The sequence below is a fragment of the Mesoplodon densirostris genome, chromosome 11 (assembly GCF_025265405.1).
Source record: "Mesoplodon densirostris isolate mMesDen1 chromosome 11, mMesDen1 primary haplotype, whole genome shotgun sequence".
Classification (NCBI taxonomy): domain Eukaryota; kingdom Metazoa; phylum Chordata; class Mammalia; order Artiodactyla; family Ziphiidae; genus Mesoplodon; species Mesoplodon densirostris.
This window is the reverse complement of record NC_082671.1, coordinates 68,207,042-68,231,469: the sequence shown is the minus strand read 5'-3', so window position 1 is coordinate 68,231,469 and position 24,428 is coordinate 68,207,042. Positions and strand designations below refer to the sequence as shown.

General features: G+C 39.5%; 1 protein-coding gene across 4 annotated transcripts in view; it reads right to left on the bottom strand.

Moving 5' to 3' along the window:
• Positions 1 to 24,428, bottom strand: part of SLC25A17 (solute carrier family 25 member 17) — a 57,356-nt gene that overhangs the window by 5,788 nt on the left and 27,140 nt on the right. For 2 of the 4 annotated variants that reach the window (XM_060114226.1, XM_060114228.1), the window contains 6 exons: positions 23,763 to 23,914; positions 13,328 to 13,444; positions 11,842 to 11,987; positions 11,658 to 11,753; positions 10,309 to 10,391; positions 3,128 to 4,186 (listed from right to left, as the gene is read on the bottom strand). In XM_060114226.1, the coding sequence (XP_059970209.1) occupies positions 4,039 to 4,186; positions 10,309 to 10,391; positions 11,658 to 11,753; positions 11,842 to 11,987; positions 13,328 to 13,444; positions 23,763 to 23,914 (742 nt within the window). In that variant the 3' untranslated portion in view covers positions 3,128 to 4,038. Of the gene's footprint in view, positions 1 to 3,127; positions 4,187 to 10,308; positions 10,392 to 11,657; positions 11,754 to 11,841; positions 11,988 to 13,327; positions 13,445 to 23,762; positions 23,915 to 24,428 lie in introns of those variants that run through there. The other 2 variants (XM_060114227.1, XM_060114229.1) reach the window with 1 other exon arrangement.

Sequence of the window (24,428 nt, the reverse complement as noted above, 5' to 3'; positions counted from 1 at the left end):
TCTCACCTAGCCCATGGATGAGTTATTTTCTTGTCTCTTATGTCCCAGTGAACATAGTTTTCAGGGGCTACCAGTATGCCCCATAAATATCAGCACTAACCCAAGGCTCTTTCATTTCTATAGTGGTAAAATCCCTGTGGGGGTCACATTCATTACATTCACTGAATATATAAATATCCTACAAGTGAATCTTCATATATATTTGGTATTCTGGTGACAGTCAACACTGCCAGGTAAGTAATTTACCTGACCAGAGGGAGGGCTCTCCAGAGATGTGTGGCATTTGGACCCATGAAGTCACAATTCTTTAGCTTCTCCAGAGAGCCAAGATGAGACGCTAGCTCAGCCAGTGACTTTCTGCTACTGAACCGGTTCGCATTTTACTGATGAATTTATAAATGTTTGGGGGCCTTAATCTGAATACTGGATAAATCATTAACTTATTGGATTTGGCTTCACTTTTGAGGAGATACACAAAAGCCTCCCAGAAAAGACATGTTCACAGTTAAAACAAATGGAAAGAGGAAACACTGCCCCAAAGTAAAACCTAGAAGGTTTTCTTGGTTCAAACAGCATTTATCTGATGGATGTTTTAGTGACAGATGTTTACTAGACTTACTGTGGTGATCATTTTGCAATGTATATGTACATCAAATCACTATGTTGTACATCTGAAATTAATAAAATGTTATATGTTAATTACATCTGAATAGAAAACTCCTGCATTTATTAAGCACATTTATATGTCACGTACTCTGCCAGATGCATATATATATATATATATATATATATATATATATATATATATATATATATGTATATCTACATCCTGTTCTAAAGATTAAAGAAGGATTAAAGAAAAAAATTTGAAAATATATAAAACAGCCTTGCGCAGTAATCATTTCTATTAGACAAATAAACACAAAGACTAAGAAAGGTGAGGAAATGACTTGTCTGTGGCCACAATGCTTTTAAGTGATAGAACGAAAATCTGAACCCAGATCTGGCTCAGAATCCAGTGTGCTTTCCACTGAACCACAGTTGCATCTATTCAAACAGTCATATCCCTCATCAATAATAATAATATTATAATAATAGTCATCACTAACATTTATCTAGCTTTTCTCATGTGGCAAGCCTTGTGCTAAGAAATTTATGTATATGATCTCATTTAATCCTCACAATCACCCTATGAGGTAGGTTTATCAAGATCTCCACTTCACAGTTGAGAAAACTGAGTTTTATACCAGTTCAGCAATTGCTTTGTTCCCACAGCTGGTAAAGAGCAGGATCAGACTTGAACCTAGGTCTGTCTGATTCCAGAACCTATTCTCATAATCATTACACTAGACTGCAGGAAACTCAACTTTAGTCCTGACTCGAACCAGGCAGGTCATTTGATAGTTCTGTCTCAATTTCCTTGTTAATTAAACGGGGATACCGTTACTCGTCCTTACCTATTTCACAGAGATATTGGGGTTATAAAATGAGAAAGTGTACAAGCTTTAAGAAGGGAAATTGCTATATAAATCTAGGCTTGTCACAAGTTTCACTCAGATCTTCCCTCTCCCACGATCATAAAGGGAATTAGCTGACATCATTAACTCTTAAACATTCTCTGAAGTGGGTAGTGAGGATTATTATCTCCACTTATCAAAAAGCTAAAGCACAAGGAGATGATGTAACTTGCTAGTCAGTGACAGAGCTGGGAATAATACCCAAGATTCTAACTCCCACTGTTTTTGTTCTTATGGTAAATCCTATTTCTGCATTTCAAACTTAATTGTAAAATAGACAAGGGTGGAAATATTAGTGTCCACTTAAAAACACAGATTAAATTTTCTACTGAGGTGACACTAACATAATCCCTAAGGCTCTTAATCCTCACGTTCTAGAGAAACCTCATAAAGAATCAAAAAGAAAAAAATTTCCATTCCCTTAGTATAGACTTCGGCTCCTTAGTTTTCTCAAGTAACTTATTAATAATCAAAGATTACAAAACCGGGTGAGTCATTACCTAGTTTCAACTATGCAGTGAATCTGTAAGCTTCCAAAGGGAATATAAATCACATTATGAAATTGTTCTTTCATAAAATCAGAAAAGAAAGAAGCATCAAATACATTCTCACATCATAAACATCTAATATAACTATATAATCTGACTTGGAAATTATTTTAACGTACCAACAATACACAATACCCTGAGCTCAAAATTCAAGCTCCAAAGTGAACATCAAAATTAAAATAGTAACAAAAGTACACATGGCACCTTTATGATCAATCTTCTCCCATGCTCCCCACCCAAGCCTCACCACCAACACAACACATACCTTAATATAAAATAAAAAGTAGTAATGGGGCCAATTCTCTGTCTTCAGTTCTCTAGCTTAAATAGGGGAGTGCTCAGGCTAGTTCCCAGATTATCAGTTCCCCTTAGTTGTTGTTTTCTAGAACAACACAATGATCTTTCAATTATTTCTAGTTTAATAATCACATATTTTGAAATTACCACAGGGACCAGAGGAGAAATAAGAGAAAGAAATTTCCACTCTCAAAATTGAATTTAAATACTGGAGTCCACAGACACTTGATTATTACTCTGACTCCGACTGAATTAGACTTATAAATGAAAAACCTGTCATTGTGTTATAGGGACAAAAACTAAGTCAAAAACTAAGTCAAACTAAGTAGAACTAAGCTGTTGTTCTACTAATGTCAAGGGAGTTTGCTTCTTGAGTGCCTTGAGATGTCTAAATTCATTGCTGGCCACATAATAAAAGTCCTATGAACCTGAACATGTGCTACGAGGTGAAAGTAAATGACGACATGGGACTCCCAGTTTTTTCAGAGGTTGCTCTAATACATTAGTCTATTTTTTCCTTTGAGAACAATCGTTGTCTTGGTTTCCATAATTGAAACCAACTGTATCTTCTGCGGGGTCAAGAGCTCTAAGGTCTCTTGAACTTTGATGTGAGTACAAATCACCTAGGTATCTTGTTAAAATGCGGAATATGATTCAGAAGATCTGGGACTGCATGTCCAATAAGCTCCCAGGTGATGTCGATGCTATTGCTTGAGGCACCACTCTTTGAGTAGCAGGACTCTAAGGAATATTTCCAAATAGAAATAACCTCAATCAAGTTTATTCTCAAAATATACAGTCTCTACCAAGAGTTTATAAAAGAAGATAATATTCCAGAGCCTAAACAAGGTATCTGCTCCCTCTCCCTTTTCTGTGATTTTTACCAGCTGCTTGTAAACTCAATGTAATACTGTAAAGGGCAACTTTTAAGAATGACTTTTGTGCCGACAATTTATTGGAGCCTATATGGATGAATGCAAAACCTCAAGTTTTGTAGTGAAAAGGTTGATTCAAAATAAATATTTTAAAATTATGTCAAATACTAAATAAATGATATTTACAAATAGTTTATAAGAGAATCATTTGGAATTAATAATTTTCATTTCCCCCACAAAATAAATAGCTCACACACTAAAGAAGATACCTTTCCTTAAGCAGGAGGGAAAAAATGCCAAGAAAAATAAAGTCATGCTTATGGCATAGTCATAACATTTTTAGTGAAGAAAATACCAAGATGAAGACATACAAAAGTATATGAGGAGAATTACATGGTAGCAAATTTGCCCTAGGACCTGGGGGAGGGTTCAAGGGAAAGGGACCATCTGGCAAATCTAAAAAAGACTTTACCTGGAAAAGATTATACATGAAAGCAAGAGTCCATTCCCCTCAAAAAAAACCAAGAAACCCCCATAAACTTTCATTTTTAGGTTTTCAATAGGTTTTCTTTTCATATGGCCATTGGCCCAACCTCCCCCACAAAATTCAACCAACCATCGTAAAAACTAAGTTGGTAACAGGTCAAGCTGGCTATACTCCATGTGTAAACTTAGATGCATTTCAAGCCAATGAGGGTAAAATTCTCAGTGGAAGGAGCAAGTAAAAGGGGAACCGCTTCCCTTCACAGAGAAGGATCCCCTGTCTTGAGCATCTCTGAGTGCCTGGCGGTGGAAGGTGCCTCAGCGCTTGCGTGCGCTCTTCAGCCCCATGACTGTGAAGGTAGCAGCCGTCAGTTTCTCATAAACGAGGAACATGAGAGCAGCAGTGAGGACTGTCTGCAGCAGTTTGGCTTCAAGGCCTTTGTAGAGTCCCATTATTCCAAAACGCCTAAAAGGAAAGAGGTGAGAAAAAAAAAAAGGTTTTCAAAGAAACAATACTATTTTGCAAAGGTTTATTCTTAGGATCAAAAGAAGCTATGGAAGTTTTAGATATAACGGACTTCTATTGTTTAAGCACTTCTTATCTTTAAACGTATTTGGGGATTGATGAAAGTTTAGTATTTCTTCACAGCCACCATTAATTAGTGGAATGCTGACAGTATCCCACAGATAGGGTACAGATCCTAAAATCCTAAAACCATTTTTATGCCAAAATCTGGGATCTAACAAAGAACTTTTAGATCTTGACTTTAACACTCTCCCAACTCAGTTATTTCAACCTAACAGTCCCTAAACGGTAGCAAAGCTGCCAATTGGTTCAGATCATTGTAGCCTCAACAAAACGAGAGAAAGTGACAGAAATGAAAAGCTCTCCAATTCTGAGTCTTCCCATACATGTGATCTTTTTTTTTTTTTCTTTTTTTCTTTATTTTTGGCTGCATTGGGTCTTCATTGCTGTGCACGGGCTTTCTCTTTGCAGCAAGTGGGGGCTACTCTTCGTTGTGGTGCGCGGGCTTCTCACTGTGGTGGCTTCTCTTGTTGCGGAGTACGGGCTCTAGGCATGTGGGCTTCAGTAGTTGTGGCACGTGGGCTCAGTAGTTGTGGCTTGTGGGTTCTAGAGCGCAGGCTCAGTAGTTGTGGTGCATGGGCTTAGCTGCTCTGCAGCACGTGGAATCTTCCTGGACCAGGGCTCAGACCCGTGTCCCCTGCATTGGCAGGCGGATTCTTAACCACTGAGCCACCAGGGATATCCACATTTGATCTTCTAACCAAGTGGTTCTCACATCTAGCATACATCAAAATCAGTGGAAAAGCTTGGTGAACCACAGATTGCTGGGTCCCCTCCAGAGTTTCCGATTCATTCAGTCTGGGATGGCAGTCAAGAATTTGCATTTCTAACAAGCTCCCAGGTGATGAGGATGATGAGGCCAGCCTGGACACCAGCCCTTTAGACCCACTGCTCTAACCACAGAGAAGAATGCTTCAGCTAGAACCAGGAGTTCAGAGTAAATGATGTCTCCAAAGCTTCTTTTTGAGAGTGAATTAATCTCATATGCTAGTTCATCAGCAACTCCAGGGCTGTATACAGCACGCAGACTGAGAGATTAAAGCTAATCAAGCACTCCATTCAGAAACTATTCTACATTTTATACATTTGCTATGTGTGAAAACTTATCATTTGAAGCAAATCATGTGATAAATAGGAATGAAAAGACTTGACCCATGAATTTCTAGTTCATTGACTAATTTGAATTGTGTTCCCCCAAGAAAGCCAAGAAAGTCCACTTCAATGTTTCTCAAGGTGAGGTCTGCTGGGAGATAACAGAAAAAATCTATACTGGTCTCTGTCCTCAGTTCCTGGCACAGAGCTCCTGAAGCCCTTGTAATTTCCTAAGTGATAAGAGCACTAGGTGCATTTCTTATTCTAATATTTAGTCTTGGGCTTCCCTGGTGGCGCAGTGGTTGAGAGTCCGCCTGCCGATGCAGGGGACATGGGTTTGTGCCCCGGTCCAGGAGGATCCCACATGCCGCGGAGCGGCTGGGCCCGTGAGCCATGGCCGCTAAGCCTGCGCATCCGGAGCCTGTGCTCCACAACGGGAGAGGCCACAACAGTGAGAGGCCCGCGTACCGCAAAAAAAAAAAATAAAAAATAATATTTAGTCTTTGATCCTAGTTCCTGATATAGAGTTCCTAAATCCCTCAATTTCATCAGTGACAGTAGGGTCTTCTGTTCTAATGATGTGATTCTTGGTGGGCTCCCGGATGGGGCTGGTCATCAGCAAGACCAAGCTGTGATAAGAAACGTGGAATTCTCAGCCCCACTCACTATTCTCCAGAGAGCGGAGGGGGCCGGAAATGGAGTTAATGATAGATCATGCCTACATAACGAAGCCTCCATAAAAATCCCAAAAGTATGGGGTTCAGAGAGTTTCCAGGTTGGTGAGCACATCCATGTACCAGGAGGGTGATGTACCCCAACTCCTCGGGGACAGAAGCTCCTGTGCTTGGGACCCTCCCAGATCTCTTTATATGGCTACTCATCTGTATTTTTTTTTGTGTGTGTGTGGTACGCGGGCCTCTCACTGATGTGGCCTCTCCCGTTGCGGAGCACAGGCTCCGGACGCACAGGCCCAGCGGCCATGGCTCACGGACCCAGCCGCTCCGCGGCATGTGGGACCCTCCCAGACCGGGGCACGAACGCGTGTCCCCTGCATCGGTAGGCGGACTCTCAACCACCGCGCCACCAGGGAAGCCCTCATCTGTATTCTTTAATAAACTGGTAAACGTATGTGTTTCCCTTTCCCTGAGTTCTGTGAGCTGCTCTAGCAAACAATCATACCCAAGGGGGAGGAGGTCATGGCAACCTCCAATTCGTAGCCAAGTCAGACAGAAGTTTTGTGTAACCTGGGGACCGACTACCTGTGACTGTCATCTGAAGTGAGGGTCAGCATCCTAGGACCGAGCCCTTCCTTAACCTGTGGGATCTAATGCTATCCCCGGGTACGCAGCATCAGAACGGAGTTAAATCACGGGACGCCCGGCTGGTAGCACACAGAACTGCCTGGAGCGGGAACCCCCCACACAACGTCTGGTGACCGGAAGTGCCAGAAGTGAAGTGCTCTGTGTCAGTAGTAAAGGAAAGATACACAGTAGTGTCGATTTTCTTCACATCCACTCACATCAGAATCACCAGGGTCTGTTTAGAAATGAAGATTGCCAGGCCCCGCTCCAGAGGGGCTGCATGAATCTGTATTTTAATAAGCACTTCAGGTGTTCTTAATCAATCAAAAGTTTGGAGAGGCCTGGCATGGTATACCGCACTGTCCGATATGGTAGCTACTAGCCACACGTGGTCATTTAAATTTAAATAAAATTTAAAATTCAGTTTCTCAGTTGTACTGGCAGTATTTCAAGTGCTTAACAGACACAAGTGGTTGGTGGCAACCCTACTGAACAGAACAGGTATTTCCATAATTGTAGAACGTTCTAGTGGATGAACATTCATTCAATGGTCCCTGAGTGCTTACTGAGCGTATGAGTTTGAACATCTGGCTCTGCCTGCATCTGTCTGGTGTTGGGCAAGTCACCTTCTCTAAACCTGCTTCCTGATCTGCAGAAATGGGAATATAGTCACCCTTCCACACGCACAAGGCTGAGTGAGAACCAAACAAGATGAAAGATGTAAAAACACGCTGAATTTCAAAACTATATAACTCTAAAGATTTCCTGTTGACACTACCTTCTTAACTTTCTTAACTACATCTCTCTTAACTCTCACAATGCTGGTAGAAATAGAAATGGGTATCATCTTTTTGGGTCAACATGGCAATACCTATCAAAATTTTGTATGTTTAAACTTCTTAAGTAATTCCACTTCAAGGAATTTTCTCTACAATTATAATAACTGAGGTATACAAAGCTAAATTTATGGACTATTCATTTGTCAATGTTTGTAAAGGCAAAAACCTGGAAACAAACTATTTATCATAAGTGTATTGGTCAATAAATTATGGCATATTATGTAACAAAAAACGCAGTCATTTAAAAAAACTAGATAGGGCTTCCCTGGTGGCTCAGTGGTTGAGAGTCCGCCTGCCGATGCAGGGGACACAGGTTAGTGCCCCAGTCCGGGAAGATCCCACATGCCACGGAGAGGCTGGGCCCGTGAGCCATGGCCACTGAGCCTGCGCATCCGGAGCCTGTGCTCCGCAACGGGAGAGGCCCGCATACCGCAAAAAAAAAAAAACAGAAAAAAACTAGATAAATGTACAGATATTGATGTGAAGGTTTGTAACGTTTTTACAAAAAGGCAAGGTACAAAACAGTATTACCATATGATTCCATTTGTATAAAAATGAATACCCAAAACATATGTTTTATACATTATTCTGGAAATACATGCACTTTTTGTTAACAGTGACTAACTCTTGGTAAAGAGATAGGAGAGAAAACACAGTAGGTATGCACGTATTTATAGCTTTATTGAAGTTTAAATGACTTCAATTTGATGAGTTTTGACTGATGGGTACACCCGTGAAACAATCACCACATTCAAGGTAGTGAACATATCCATGACCTGAAAAAGTATCCTCATGTCCCTTTGCAATCACTCTCCCTCCACCTACTCTGGCCCTAAGCAACCACTAATATGCTTTCTGTCACTGTAGATTATTTGCATTTTCTAAGTTTTATATAAGTGGAATCATACAGTAATGAAATCTTTTTCATACTGACCTCTTTTACTCAGAAGAATTATTTCGAGATCCATCCACGTTTTTGCATGTATCAGTAATTATTTCTTTTTCCTTTCTGAATAGTATTCCACTGTATAGGTATACCACAACTTGTATCTACTCATCTGATGATGGACATTTGGGGTGTTTCCAGATTTTGACTCTTACAAATAAAGCCATTATTAACATTTATGCACAGGTCGTTGTGTAGACGCATTTCATTTGTCTTGGGTAAATACCTTGAAGGGGAATGGCTGGGTCTATGGTAGGTGTATGTTTAGCTTTATAAGAAAATGCCAAATTGCGTTCCAAATTGGTTGTGCCATTCTAAATTCCCACCAGCATAGGAAAGTTCTGGTCGCTTCACATTCTTGCCAACACTTGGTATGGTCAGCATTTATTTTTTACTTTATACCAATTCTTTATCTTTGATTTTATTTTTTATCCCAAGTATATTCTATCTTTATGATAAATTTATTTTAAAATATCTTACATCTAGAAACAGTAATAAAGTTACAGCAGCTTTTGCTTCAAAGGTGCTGATCTATTTGGCTTCCCTAGGGGTCAGTTTCTTTAAATGAAACAGGGAAATGACGACAGTACCTGCCTCATAGGGCTGTTGTTAGGATTAAGTGAGATTACCCAGGTGGAGCATCTGGCTTAGTGTCTGCCACACAGCAAACACTCAACAGTGTTAGCTGCTCTCATCACCGTTATCACTGTTGTCATCATTATGAGGATAATTGTTGTAACTCTTCCTACTCTTCCCTCCCTTTCCTGCTATGACTGCTGCTCTCTAACAGCTGCTTATTTCTATCTATGAGAGGTCATAGGATAGGTCATCGATGGAGGACTACTCAGCAGAGTGGTCTCTATATTAGATTACAGCAGGGCTCTCTCTCTTTTTTAAAATTATCTGTTTCAGGTGTGCAGCATTATAATTTGACATCTGTATACACTACACACTGATCACCACCACAAGTCCAGTAACCATCCATTACTGTACAGCTGACTCCTTTCACCCATTTTGCCCACCCTTGAATCCTCTTCCTCTCTGGTAACCACTAGTCTGTTCTGTGCATCAATGAGTTTGCTTGTTTGTTTTTAGATTCCACATATGAGTGAAATCACATGTTTGTCTTTCTCTGCCTGACTTACTTCATAATACCTTCAAGGTCCATCCATGTTGTCGCAAATGGCAGGATTTCATAGGAGGATTCCCTTTCTAAAGGAGTACTGAATCTTTGTAACTAACAAAGAATAAGGATCTAAACTTTTCCATAATTTCCCAAAATGCTGTCATATCTCACTTAGTCCCTAAAGTCAGAAATGTCTGAGCACAGCAGGCAAGTGAGAGGTTTCTAGGCTGCCACTGCCAAGGCAGAAGTGCAAGGTAAGCAAATCCAACCACTTCTTGGCAGAGAGGGCTGTTAAAAGAGAGGACAGAGGGCTTCCCTGGTAGTACAGTGGTTAAGAATCCGCCTACCAATGCAGGGGACACGGGTTTGAGCCCTGGTCCAGGAAGATCTCACATGCCGTGGAGCAACTAAGCCCGTGCTCCACAACTACTGAGCCTGCGCTCTAGAGCCTGTGAGCCACAACTACTGAGCCTGCGTGCCACAACTACTGAAGCCCACACTCCTAGAGCCCGTGCTCCGCAACGAGAGAAGCCACCACAATGAGAAGCCTGTGCACCGTAACCAAGAGTAGCCCCCGCTAACCACAAGTAGAGAAAGCTCACGCTCAGCAAAGAAGACCCAACGCAGACAAAAATAAATAAATTAAATAAATTAAAAAAAAAAAAGAGGACAGAATGTGAACCATCTACAAAGCTCACCTGACTCGTTGGTGAAGAAGATAGAGAATGTTCCGAAGACTCCCCAGTGTTCTGTTTTCTGGGTTCAGTCTGTGATGTCCAAACTGGGGAAGAAGAAAAAAAGATAAATAATTACTGCTTGCTACCGCTTTCTTTATCTCAATTTCCGCTTGCAGAGGAAGTTATGTTGGAGTAAACATGTTACAGCATATGGTAATAAAAATATCCATCAGTATTTAGATTTAATTAATCCTCTTATTTCAATGAAATAAATAAAATATTTCAATGAAATAAGTGAAAATAAGAAATATCTTTTCAATGAAGCAAGCATGAGAATTTTCATTTTACAGAGAATCATGGGGAATATTCTACCTCAAAAGAAAAAGCCACTCCCACGATGAAGATTTAGATATTGATGGTATGGCTTCCAATCCTTTAAGAAGTTATGATAAACACTAATTAATTAGAATCTCTGCAATCTGAGCTCTTCACATTATATGTTTCTATTATAAAAGTGTCAAAATACATTTATTTGACTGCTACTGAATTTCTTTATATTAAGTACCAATTTTAAAATAGTACATTAGTAAAAATACTTTTAACAGAAGGGAATAATCTTTTTGAACTGAAATACTTTCACTTCCACGTTCATTTTACCCATCAGTTAAGTCCTTTGAATTTTTTCTCTCAAACAGACCTTGAATATCTCCTCCCCACTGCTACCACCATAGTCCAAGCCACCCTCACATCTTACCTGTATGACCGAAATAGCCTCCTAACCTGACAACCTCCTTTCCTCTTAGCCTTCTGACCAATTCACCACTGAACAGTCACAGTAATCTTCTCGAATTGTAAATTAGATCACATTACTCTCCAGTCTAAAGCCCTGCAAAGGTTTCCCACTGCAGACAGAATAAAATCTCGTCCTTACCTATAGGCTCCCTGCTCCTTTTCTAATCTCCTCCTGAGCCACCTCCAGCCACAATGGCCTCCTTTCAGTTCCTAGGATTCACCAAGCTCTCGGTACCTCAGGTTCCCTCTACCTGGAATGCTCTTTCTTCTGCTCTTAGCACAGCTGGATCCTTACCTTCCTTTAAGTCTTAATTTACATATGGCTCCTCAGAGGAGCCCATCTCCAACCATGCCACCTGAGAAGACCCCCACCATGCCCCTCTCCACTAAATCATAGAATGCTGTTCACTTCCTTTATAGCTCTTTCCTCAAATTGCAAAATATCAAATAATGGAAGAAATGGATGAGGAATGCTCTGGACTACTTTATTGCTTTATTAAATAACATTGCTTCAAACAGGAAAACCACGTATTTTAGAATGTTGTTTGACTAAATGCAGGGAGAACCCTGGCACTTACCCTCAGAATTGACTGTACTGTCTGCAGAGGATAGGTGACCGTGGTGGCAATTGCTTTGGCTATTGCACCAATGATGAACACGTCCAAAGAAGAAAGCTGGAAAGCACAGGAAGAACAAACTGCATCAATCTAAACAGCAAGAAGGTGTCAGGGATTGTCTGCTGCTTTCAGAATCAGGGCTTACCTTCATTCGTTTCTTTAAAAGCTGCCGTTTTAAACCTTCATAGAACATGAATTGGATGGCAGGATTGAAGACCAACAGCAAGGAGGGAAATGTGCCATTCCATAAAGCCAGGATTCCTTCATCACGAATGATCTGGTGAAAAGCATCTGAGCAAGAAATCAAGGACTTTTGATGACAATCCCCTAACTAGAGAAGACAATGTACCCAGAACACAAACCTGATTCTATCAGTATTCTATCATACTGATTCTATCAAGATTTCCTTCTCACAATGACAAGTTAATCAGTTAACTACTTTTGAATAATCATCAGATACTGACCATCACCAAGTTATTGAGAGACCAATTTCACTCATAGGCAACCCTTCCTGACAAATCTGGGGTTAGCATGTCACGTTTTCCTAAGTAATCATCACCACTACTGGGAACTCTGTACTACACAGAATTGTGAACTGATAGCCCATGTGTTTCACAACAAAGGTCAGTACAGAAAAAGATTAGAGGTGACTTCCCTGGTGGTGCAATGATTGGGAATCCGCCTGCCAACGCAGGGGACATGGGTTCGAGCCCTAGTCTGGGAGGATCCCACATGTTACAGCGCAACTAGGCCCGTGCACCACAGCTACTGAGCCTGTACTCTGGAGCCCGCGAGCCACAGCTACTGAGCCCGCGTGCCACAGCTCTTGGAGCCCACGTGCCTGGAGCCCTGCTCTGCAACAAGAGAAGCCACCACAATGAGAAGCCTGTGCACCGCAACAACGAGTAGCCCCCGCTTGCTACAACTAGAGAAAGTCCGTGCGCAGCAACAAAGACCCAATGCAGCCAAAATAAATAAATAAATAAATTTATTTTTTAAAAAAGAAGATTAGATAGTTCTCCGGAGTCCATTTTATAGGACTGCCTTATAAGAAAACCCCTGTTCTCATTACAAAGATGGAAGCATGGGAAAGGAGAACCTGGCAATGTAATACTATTAAAAAGCAGAAGTTCAAGGATATCAGATGCTAATCTGGTATCTTTATCTAAAGAAAACACTAGGGAAAAAAAAGTAGCAGATTGCTCTTCAGAAATATTTATCCCCTCCCGCCTGCTCCATGGGATATACTCCATGGGTATATTTCTCTACCCCTTATCTTGGGGCTTGGCCATTGGTTGTGCTTTGGCCAAGAGGATGTTAGCAGACAAAATGCAAACAGGGGTTTGAAATATGCTTGTATGATTGGGCATGTCCTCTTGTGCTTTTGCCATCACCAAGAGAAGAATATGCTCAGGTTGGTCCCAGGAAAAGGAAGAGAGACACATGGAGCTGAGACTCTTAGGCTGGAGTCAGCCTAGATGAGTCAAATCCCTGTCAATCCAGAGACACATGAGCTAAATACTTACTGTTGGGCACTGAGATTTGAGGTTGTAGCATTATCATGGTGATAAATTCCGGATACAAAGAGAAAAGAAAATCTTTAAGAAGGAACTCACCCAAGAGACACTCACCAATAATACCATTGTAGTTGGTTGGTATAATGTCTTCATTCCTAAATTTTGCCCCTTGCAGCTTCAGTCTGGTGTTTACTACCCAGAGTGGAGTTGTTAGCAGCACATTCACCACTCCTTTAAAAAGAAAGGGGGAGAGACAAAGGGAAAGCAAAATGTAACCTTTTAAGCTTTGCTGTCTTATGTTAAAGCTACACACCAATGTTTCAGTTATATTTCTGCCACTGACCTACTAGGAGACCTAAGGTAATGTGTCCCTTTGTGCCCGGGTACAACACAAGCCACTACTGTTAGAAGCAATTCAGAAGCCTTGCTGATAGCAGAATGGCTGGCAGCAGTACTTCTCCACATGAAGAGAGTACTGAGTTTCCTCATTTGTATAATAGGAGGCAATCTGTTTGTCAATTTATATAACCACCAAAGTAGCAATTTTGATATGGTTTTAAGTACAGTTTTTAAAAACAGCTTTAGGACAGGGAAGTGACTTGTTGATCACATGCTAAATAAGTCCATGACAATATCACATAAAACACACAATTTACAACTCTCATGTAAGTAGCTCACATGGTTTTAAGTGAGTATGGATCTAGTACAATAAATGAGAGAAAGTGTGACATTTGAAAGTGCTTCAACAGGGACTGGAGGCTCACAGAAGACTTCTTCATCACTTGGGGAATTAGGATAGGCAGGCAGCAAGCAGTAGTTATGAACCATCACAAAAACACCTGGAACAGTTTCACAAGCATCATAATCCTTACAAGTTTAAGGATGAGGATCTTGGCCGCCCAAGGTGGCCTCAGAGTGGAACAATACAATGAGCCAGGTGCTTCTTTTTTGAAAACACATGATCCCAATTTAACACCACCTTGAGTTATTAAAATATTCCTCATCAGTCCTGAAATGATTAGAGAAAAATACCAGACAGACTTGTAACAAAGTGCCTGACACACAGTATATACTTTATAAATGTTTGTTAAATAAATACTTAACAAGTAAACTAATGAGCAAACTCAGCAAACAATGCTATATCAAGCTATCTGGCTCTATCCATACTCTGAAGAACCAAGAGGCACAACTGTAAGGAAGAGAAATCTTCTTTTACTAAAAGCCATTTAAATACAACAGGATTAAGAATGTTTTGATTTAAGGAATCTCAAAACATACTATATATAGAAAACACAAAGGCTAAGCTTGGTGGAAACACCAGGAAATTCAAATTCTACATTTTCATTAGCTGAATGCAGTTGCAAAAGTAAGATATTTTGGCACCTCTCTCTTAGAAACATTGTGAGAACACATTTCTCAAAGTAAAAGGCATTATCAAATAATTTTATGAGTTGTATTTGTTATATTTTTTCACATAACACAAAGGAGTCATCTTTAGTTATGACTCAATATATTCATACATTGTCACTTGAGGCATTGATCATAATCTGAAAAGTCTTAACTAGAGATTCTTGCTAGTCTCATTTTACAAAAGCACCAGTGCCCAAGAGGCCAAGATAGAAGACTATCAATACATGCCCATTTGCCCAGACTTTATAATGTATTCCTATTCAATATAATGTACACATCACTTAAGAAAAAAAAATCAACAGCCAGAAAAATCAGACTAGAAAGTGCTACTGAGCAGTCTACCGCTTTTTTTTTTTTAAGATGAAGACAGGAGAGCTCAGAACCAGAGATCACAAGCTTCTGTGGATACTGTAGACAGGCACAGTGTACATACCTTTCTAAACAAATGAAATAGGTTGCCCATTAAATAAATTCTTTGGAAATTAAAATTCCCTTCATGTTCTATTCAAGAGGTAGGCACACACAAAACATTTCAGAGGCAATGCAGCAAAGATTAAGATTTAGCCACTATTTAAAATTCTGCTTACATATCCCCATTATTAACACAGGCTGAAAGACGGAGAGGATTCTCAGGACACTGTCAAGTACAAAACTGCATCACATCATTTAAAGAAGAGAATATAAAGTCCTTGTAAGAACATTTTGTATTTCAAAGCTTTTTATCTGAGACGTTCTTTAATGCTCAAAGCCGAAATAGATGGAGAGGTATTTTTTAACCACTATCATTTTATGAGTTCTGGGAAAATACCTGAGGATCCAAACTTTACTAAAAACTTGCAACCTATATAATCAAGCAAAGGACAACATTCCACAGAGGAAAAACAAGCTGCAAACGAACATGATGAGTGATTCCGACTCTGACTAAAGCACGATGGATATGGCTGCAGGATAGAGAAAGCTGTCTGCTTATTTATGTGTAGAAAATTTTTCTGCCAGTTCCAAGCCATGGCTGTTACTTCAGGTCTAAGATGGGAATATTAATACCTTACCTACTTAAGAACAGAAAATTGCTTTTCTTCCAATTCAAATGATTCTATTTTCTTTCTTCATAAAAAATCATTTATAAGAAAACAGAACCAAAATTAAAAGATGAAGAACAGTAACTGAACACACTCACTAAAATCACTCACTGATTCAAGGATAATTGAAACACAGCTATTTACTTCTGAAATATTAAAAACAAAGTTTTATTAGTAGAGAGTCTCCTGAGTTAAGGACAGAAAACAAAAATGGAGAATGCTAACTGGGTGCACTTCTGGGGAACACGTTCAATGACCACTGAGATAAGAAATGGCAGATCAGGGTCATAAATCTAAGTGCTTGGCTCCTTACAAAGAAATGCAACTTGATACACTACAGGAACAAACCTGCCTTACCAGATTTAAGGCCTAAGGACAGGAAATTAATTTCAACTGTCACAACAATGATAACACCATTGGCATTCAGAAAGAGTTATTGATAAAAATTCCAATTTCATAAAAATGGCAAGTATCATCTTCATTTAAGTTACCTGTAAGGTTCTGCTCTCAAATTCTTCCCCAGGGTATTAAGCTATTTGGGCTTTCTTCTGTGAAAATAAAATAAATAGTAATAACTCTCTAAGTTCCTAGAAGAAGTGGAGTAACAATAATACTGCTCCTAGCTCTCCCTGGCGATAATGAAACTCATTCCTACAGTGACTGTAACACAATGACAGGGTTCACAGCAGGAAGAGAAAAAGCTGTTTTAATTATTGTAAAAATGCAGTAAGCATTAAGATATAAAAACGTGTTATGAGGAGTTTAAAACTCGCAAAAGTGATTTCCAAGGAATTCCCTACCTTCAGAAAAAGAGAGGACCTATAATCGGAGAATCACAGAATTATAAAGGACTATAAAATTCACTTGATCAAAGGTCTCTCAACTGTGACACTATTGACATTTGGGGCTGGATAACTATTAGTTTGGGGCAGGGCAGGGGTGCAATCGTGTAGGATGTGTAGCAGTATCCCTGGCCTTCTACCACTAGATGCCAGTAGCATCCTCCAGTTGTGACAACCAAAAATGTCTCCAGACATGGTCATATGTTCCCTGTGGATCCACTGATCTAATCTAATCACCAGGTGATTATTCACTTTATTTCTGAAAATCTCAAAAGATAGGAATTCATTCTCACCCTAATAGCCTATTTTTTACAAGAGCTGTTAGAAATTTTATTTTTACTGATATTAAATCTACCTTCTTAAAGCAACTGGAAACATATAAAACTAGCTAATAGGTATTTTTTTATCTGAGGTATGAATTAGCAATTCTTAAATAACTTTATGTGTATCTTAGGATAAGTAAATGTTTATGACCCGCAAGTCAGTCATCCATGGTCTGCTCATCAAATACGTTTTGTGTGTCTAGTAACGTGCTAAGTAGGTGCTGATGATACAGAAGTAAATAAAAAATGAAAATCCCTGTCCTTTTGAAGCTTATGTTCTAATGGCGTAAGACAGGATAAATGAGTAAAATATGTAGTATGTTAGAGGATAAGGTTAAGGAGAAAATTTAAGCAGAGAAGGGGGATAAAGTTTTCCGGGGTAGAGGGGGCACCATTTTCAACAGTGTGGCCATTTAGGGAAAGACCTTAAAGGAGGGGAGGGAGTGAATCATGCAGTAACCAGGCAGAGGAAACAGCAGGTGCACAGGCACCGAGGCAGAAGCACGCCAGGAGTGCTCCTGGAGATGAGGTCAGTGAGGCTTGCAGTGGGGTGAGTGAAGAGGACGGGCGGGCCAGGTGACACAGGGCTTTGTAGGACAAGGTAAGGACTCTGGCTTTTACTCTGAGTGAGAAGGGAAGCAATTGGAGTCCTTTGAACAGAGAAGTAATACAATCTCACCTATGTTTTTAAAATTTATTTATTTATTTTTGGCTGCGTTGGGTCTTCGTTGTGGCACGCGGGCTTTTTCTAGTTGCGGCGAGCGGGGGCTACTCTTTGTTGCGTTGCGCGGGCTTCTCACTGCAGTGGCTTCTCTTGTTGCAGAGCACGGGCTCTAGTTGCACGTGCTTCAGTAGTTGTGGCACGCGGGCTCAGCAGGTGTGGCTCGCAAGCTCTAGAGCACAGGCTCAGTAGTTGTGGCGCACGGGCTTAGTTGCTCTGCGGCATGTGGGATCTTCCCGGACCAGGGCTCAAACCCGTGTCCCCTGCATTGGCAGGCAGATTCTTAACTACTGCGCCACCAGGGAAGCCCTCACTTATGTTTTAGCATGATCACACTGGCTGCTGTGTTGAATACATATTGAAGGGGACAAAGGAGGAAGCAGGACATCAGTTAGGAGGCTCTGAAGATAATCCTGGCAAGATTTAGTGGTGGTTTGGACACAGGTAGTAGTGGGGGATGGGGCTGAATTCTAGAAACCATATGAAGAAACAGGCAATAGGATTTGCTCACAGACTGGAGGCGGGGTCAAAGAGAAAGAGGATGAATTCAAGACTTTTGGTAGGGCAACTAGTAAAATGATGAAGATTACAGGAGTGGTCTTTTAAATTGAATTCATGCATTCAACATTTAATCAGCACCTTCTGTGTATCAGGCACTGGGGATACAGAGATTTTAAAAAATGTAGTCTCTGCCCTTAAGGAGTTCACTGTCTTGTAAAAGATAAAGACAAATATGCAGGCTATTGTTATCCAGCAGAGTAAGCACTGAGACAGAGGTATACACAGAGCTGGAGCACAGAAGGTAGGCACCTAACCTAGAATACAACTTGGGGGTGGTGGACATGAGAGACAGGGAAGGCTTCCTGAAGAGGAGGTGGCTTGAGATGAGAATAAAAGGATGACTAGGAGTTAATAAGATAAAAAAAGCAGTAAGGCTGCTTCAGACTGACAACAGCAGCTGTAGAGGAATGAAGTTACTAAGGGCTCGGTCTATTCAAGGAATCATAGTTTGGCACAGGAGAACAGGAATAGAAAAGACCAAGATAGGGAGGTAAGCAGTGTCACAGCAGATCTCATATGTTAGGTGCTTATCTTGCACATGTGTGAGGGGGGCCTTTTCTGCTGAGGACGCCACAACTCCATCCTACATGCGAACGGCAGACACTGAAGGGTTTGAAGCTGGGCACAACATAATCAGATTCGGATATTAGAATCGCAGTTCTCAATCATTTCTCTGACAAGACATGTAACAGATGATGTCCACAATCAACACAGACCCACGGGTTCTCCCTGGACGTCAAGCGTAATTCCATTCTTTTCTCACGCTCTCAAGAAAACATTTCAGAATGTAAGTGAATTAGAATGATATTAATACAGTGGGATCTCTTTTAACCAGTTCCATATAATGGACTCACCAGAGAAACCTGTGTTCCTCTTTCCCTTTACAGGACACACCGCCAGATACCACAGCACGCTGATACCTGTGGCCAGCAGGCTACTCCCTAGTGTACCTGTGCTCTTCTACTTCCATGCCACAGGGGCTTAGGCTTACCAGGAGTGAATTATGTCTTTTCTCAAGCCTGCTTATGTCGGTCATATCTGTTACAGTAGGCAAAGCATTTACAGGTATGGGTTATACAAGAAAAAAAGTACAAAACTTCCATCAGTGAGTGGATATGCCTTGGCCATACAAAAAATTAGAGAAGTATATATTCATATATCTTAGGTTAAAATAAAATACTTAAGGCATGTAGGCTATTTATGATAGTCCCTACTTCCATTGACTTTTTAAAACTAACTGCCCTACCATACCAGTCTAGCTGTTTTAGGTATGGGAGGATCTATTGTAATTATAAACTGCATAAGAGTTAGAAAGAAAATGAGCAGAGCACAGTGAGAGAGAATAACAAGGGGTTGTGTGTACCTAGTAGATAATGGGATGCCAGATACAGCAAACAAACAACTTTGGACACCTAAAAAGGAGAAGATTTAATCATATATTTCATAAACTAGTAGTTTCATGGGAAGTTATATGAGTCGGTCTCTGACAGTGAGTCATAACCTTTTAAATGTAAATACATATGAACCACAGTAATCTAAAAAGTATTAAGGGACTTCCCTGGCGGTCCAGTGGATAAGACTCCGCACTCCCAATTCAGGGGACACAGGTTTGATCCCTGGTCGGGGAACTAAGATCCTGCATGCCACATGCCACACAGCCCGGGCAAAAAAAAAAAGTATTAAAATCAAGGTATTACCAATACTTGGTCTCAAGTATAAAAGATCATACCAGATTGCCATTTGTTGCAATTATGTAAAAAAGAAGATTCCTCCTCTACATGTTGGATCTATTCTGATATTTTTTCAGGTGAACAAATCTCAAACTTGAGTTCTTTGAATTATGACACTGTTTGAAAACCATTCTTCTAGAAAGGCTACTTGAAACAGAACTATGCAAAGTATGTTAGTGAGAAAGACTTGAGAGGCAAAGAGATCAGAACAGAGCAATGGTCCAAGTGAGAGATGATGGCACTTGATTTTGGGAAATGGCTCTGGACATGGAGACGAGGGAATGGATTCAAGAGATATTTAAGAGACAGACTGATGGTTCATGAAGACCAGGCAGACATGGAGGGTAAGAGAGCACCCTCTATGGAGACTTCTAGATTTCTATCCTGAGTTACCTACCTACAAGTATTCATTTATTACCCCAGAAAATGAAACCCTGTGTGTTATACTCTTTATGTGAAAGCTGGTCTGGGGGGGTTGGGGGTGAGGGTAGTCAAAAGGCACAAACTTCCAGTTATAAAATAAGTCAGTCATGAGGATGTGATGTACAGAAGGTGACTATACTTAATAATACTGAACTGCATATTTGAAAGTTGCTGAGAGTTGATCTTAAAAGTTCTCACCACAAGAAAAGAAAAAAAATTGTAAACATCTATGATGGAGGATGTTAACCAGACTTCCTGTGGTGATCATTTCACATTATACACAAATATTGAATCATTATGTTGTATACCTGAAACTAATAGAATATTATGTCAATTATATCTCAATTAAAAAAAAAAAGTTGGTCCAAGTGAAAGTTCATTATATCAAAATCAACTTGAGACTAAAATGAGAGAATGAAGCATAAGAAAGGCTCAGAGACCAAATAAAAAAACAGCAGTGGTCTCATATAGGTGAAGAGGAAAAATTGGGGGCCATGAATACTCCTGGCCTGGTAACTATTTTTCAATCAAATCATTTTCATTTCAAATGGACATTTACATTATTCAACTGTGTGGCTCCCAAATCAGTAATTTTTCTAAGAATATATCAATAAGTGAGCCCACAAAATACTAACACTAAACACGCAACATTTAAATAAATTAATTTAGATACAGACTAGATAAACACAAAAAACCCATAGGAAAGAGATCTACTTTTTTCCCATCTCTTTAATAAAACCCTGATTAATTCAACAAATATTTTGTTTATTTAGCAAATATTTATTAAGCTCCTACTACATGTTAGGAATTGTTCTTACTGAAAATTTAGCAAGGCAAGGGGGAACAGATATATATATACATATGTCACAAAAGCAGGTATCATATGTAATCGTTATCCTATATATGTATAGATATAACAGTTATACATATATAGAGATATATTTATAATTGCAATATATATTGTCTAATAGATGTAATATATATCTTTAACTTTCTTTTTTTTTTGGCCACACCGCGCAGCATGCGGGATCTTAGTTCCCTGACCAGGGATTGAACCTGTGCTCCCTGCACTGGAAGCACGGAGTCTTAACCACTGGACCACCAAGGAAGCCCCTATATCTTATATATATAAAGTATATATAAGATACTCTCTGCATTTTATATATATCTTTGATATACCATATATAGATAAAGATACCTGCTCTTATAGAGCTCATATTCCACTAAATAGAGACAGACAGTAACTAAATATTCACAATATCAGGTTAATGACTCCTTAGCACTTCTGAAGTCTCAGATGACAAGGATCCAAAGCCTTCTAAAACTGGGCTCCTATTCAACTCTCCAACTTTATTGCTCATGTTCCTACACTCACTTCACTCACTCACAAAATTATAGAACTCACTGTTCTAAATGTGGTCCTGTATTCTCTCAGTTTGCTACCATTCTCTCCATCCAGAAACCGTCGCCACTTATCTCCAAGTGTTACTAATTCTGCCAAGGCTCAGCTCAAGAGGCACTGCTTCCTATAAGGAGATACCTCCCAGCCAAAAGTAACCTTTCTCCTATGAACCCCTAGGATACTAACGACTATGGTGATACTGACTACACTGGGCTGTGCACTAAAAACTCTTTGTCACATCTGACTAAATGCTTTCACACTCACGGTGGGCTTCATGAGTGTGTAACCTGTCTTGTGCTTGGTTTAATGCTTTAGTGTCAACCATCTTGAAATGCTTAATAAATTGTGAACAAGGAGTTCTGCATTTTCATTTTATACTGGACCCTGAAAATTATGTAGCCAGTCCTGTTCATGTTAAACATTGCATGCAATCCTCAGTCCCAAAAAACAAAACAAACAAACAAACAAAAAAACCCAGAAAGTAAGCAGGAAAGGTATTGTAATTTTCATTTTTTAAAAAAGAGACCTTATGTCCATAAATTCTGGGTACAGGCTGCTAAACAGGGATAACTGACCCTCCTCTCTGGATTAAGAAGATAAAAATAAGCCAAGTCAGCTCAAAAATAAAACTTTGTGTATATGGTCAACTGATCGTCACAAGGGTGCCAAGACCGTTCAGAGGTGGAAAGGGCAGTCCAGTCACATCAACAAATGGTATTAGGAAAACTGGATTTCCACATACAAAAGAATGAAGTTGGATCTTATCTTACATCACACACAGAAATTAACTCTAAATGGATTAAAAACCTAAAACTATACAACTCCTAGATGAAAACATAGGAGGAAAGCTTTCATGGCATTAAACTCAGCATGATTTCTTGGACATTACACCAAAAGCACAGGCAAAAAAGGAAAAATATGCAAATGGCACAATATCAAACTTAAAAACTTTTGAGTATCAAAGGACATATCAACAGAGTGAAAGGCAACCTACAGAATGGGAGAAAATATGTGCAAATCATATATCTGATAAGGGGCTAATATCCAGAATACATAAAGAATACTTATAGTACAACAACAACAAAAAATCAAATAACTCAAAAAATGGGCAAAAGATTTGAATAGACATTTCTCCAAAGATGCTCAACATCACTAATCATCAGAGAAATGCAAATCAAAACCACAGTGAACTATCACTTCTCCCTCATTAGGATGGCTACTATAGAAAAAATAGAAGATAACAAGTGTTGGTAAGGATGTGGAGAACCTGGAACCAACTGCTGGTGGGATTTTGAAATAGTGCAACCAGTGTGGAAAACAGTATGGTAGTTCCTCTCAAAATTAAAAAAAGAACTACCATATGATCCAGCAATCTCACTTCTGGGAATATATCCAAAAGAATTGAAAGCAGGGACTCAAAGAGCTATTCATACAACCCATGTTTATAGCAGCAACTATTCACAGTAAGCAGGAGGTGGAAACAACTCAAATGTCCATCAGTAGATGAATGGATAAACAAAATGTGGTATATACATACAATAGAATATTATTCACCCTTAAAAAACCAGGAAATCCTGTTACATCCTACAATATGAATGAACCTTGAGTACATATTATGTTGAATGAAATAAACCAGTCACAGAAAGACAAATACTGCATGATTCCACTTATATGAGGCATCTAAAGTAGTCACATTCATAGAAACAGAAAGTAGAATTGTGGCTACCAGGAGCTCGGGGGGAGGGTGGAAATGGGAGTTGTTATTTAGGGGGTACAGAACTTCTCATTTATAAAATGAAAATGTTCTGGAGATCTGTTTCACAATAATGTAAGTAAACCTACTACTGAAATGTACACTTAAAAATTGTTAAGATGGTAAATTTTATGTTATGCATTTTTACTACACACACACACACACACACACACACAGAGTCAAGTCAGAAAACTAATTACATTCTTTGTAGCATTACTTTGTGTTAAAATAACCTCTCGGGGTATATGGACCACAATATAAACAACAAAATATAAAAATATCTTATATTCAGAAAACTTAGGTACCTGCAACAAATCCAACTACCAGATCTTTTCCAGTAGTAGAATGTTGACCTTTGACCCAGACTGCTTTGAGGCTATTAAAAGTGTAGAAATAGACAAAATTGGAGCAGCAGAGACTGGAGATGACTGGAAACCACCCTCGATATGGTGCCAGGCTAGGGGAAGAACATAATAAGCAAAGTAAAAATGCTGAACAAAAGGCACTAGAAATGAGAGTCCTAGAAAAGGCTGATCATCATTCACATATTCTCAAAGTTCACTCCTATGCTACAATGTACTCCAAACTGTACACATATTCTACATTCTGAGGATGCCCAAACCAAGAAATCCTTTCTAGCATTAATGATACCAAAGAAACAACATACATTCTATGACTGATTTACTGATTCCCCCCCTCAATTTCCTTTAGTAAATTACTATGTAAAATTAAAGACAATTTCCTCATGGCTGTTAGTTAATATAGCATCATTCACATTTTATTACAGGGCAAGAACATTTAAAATGAAGTAAATATAGAAGTGCAAAAAAAAAAAAAAGTGATGGAGGCATGTTATAAGGGCACAGGAACCAGACTGAAGGAGCTCACACTGGCCACACCTGGGACAATTTGAGCACCAAAATCATTAAGTAATTAATTGTAAACCATTGAATTCCTGAGTCTGTATGATA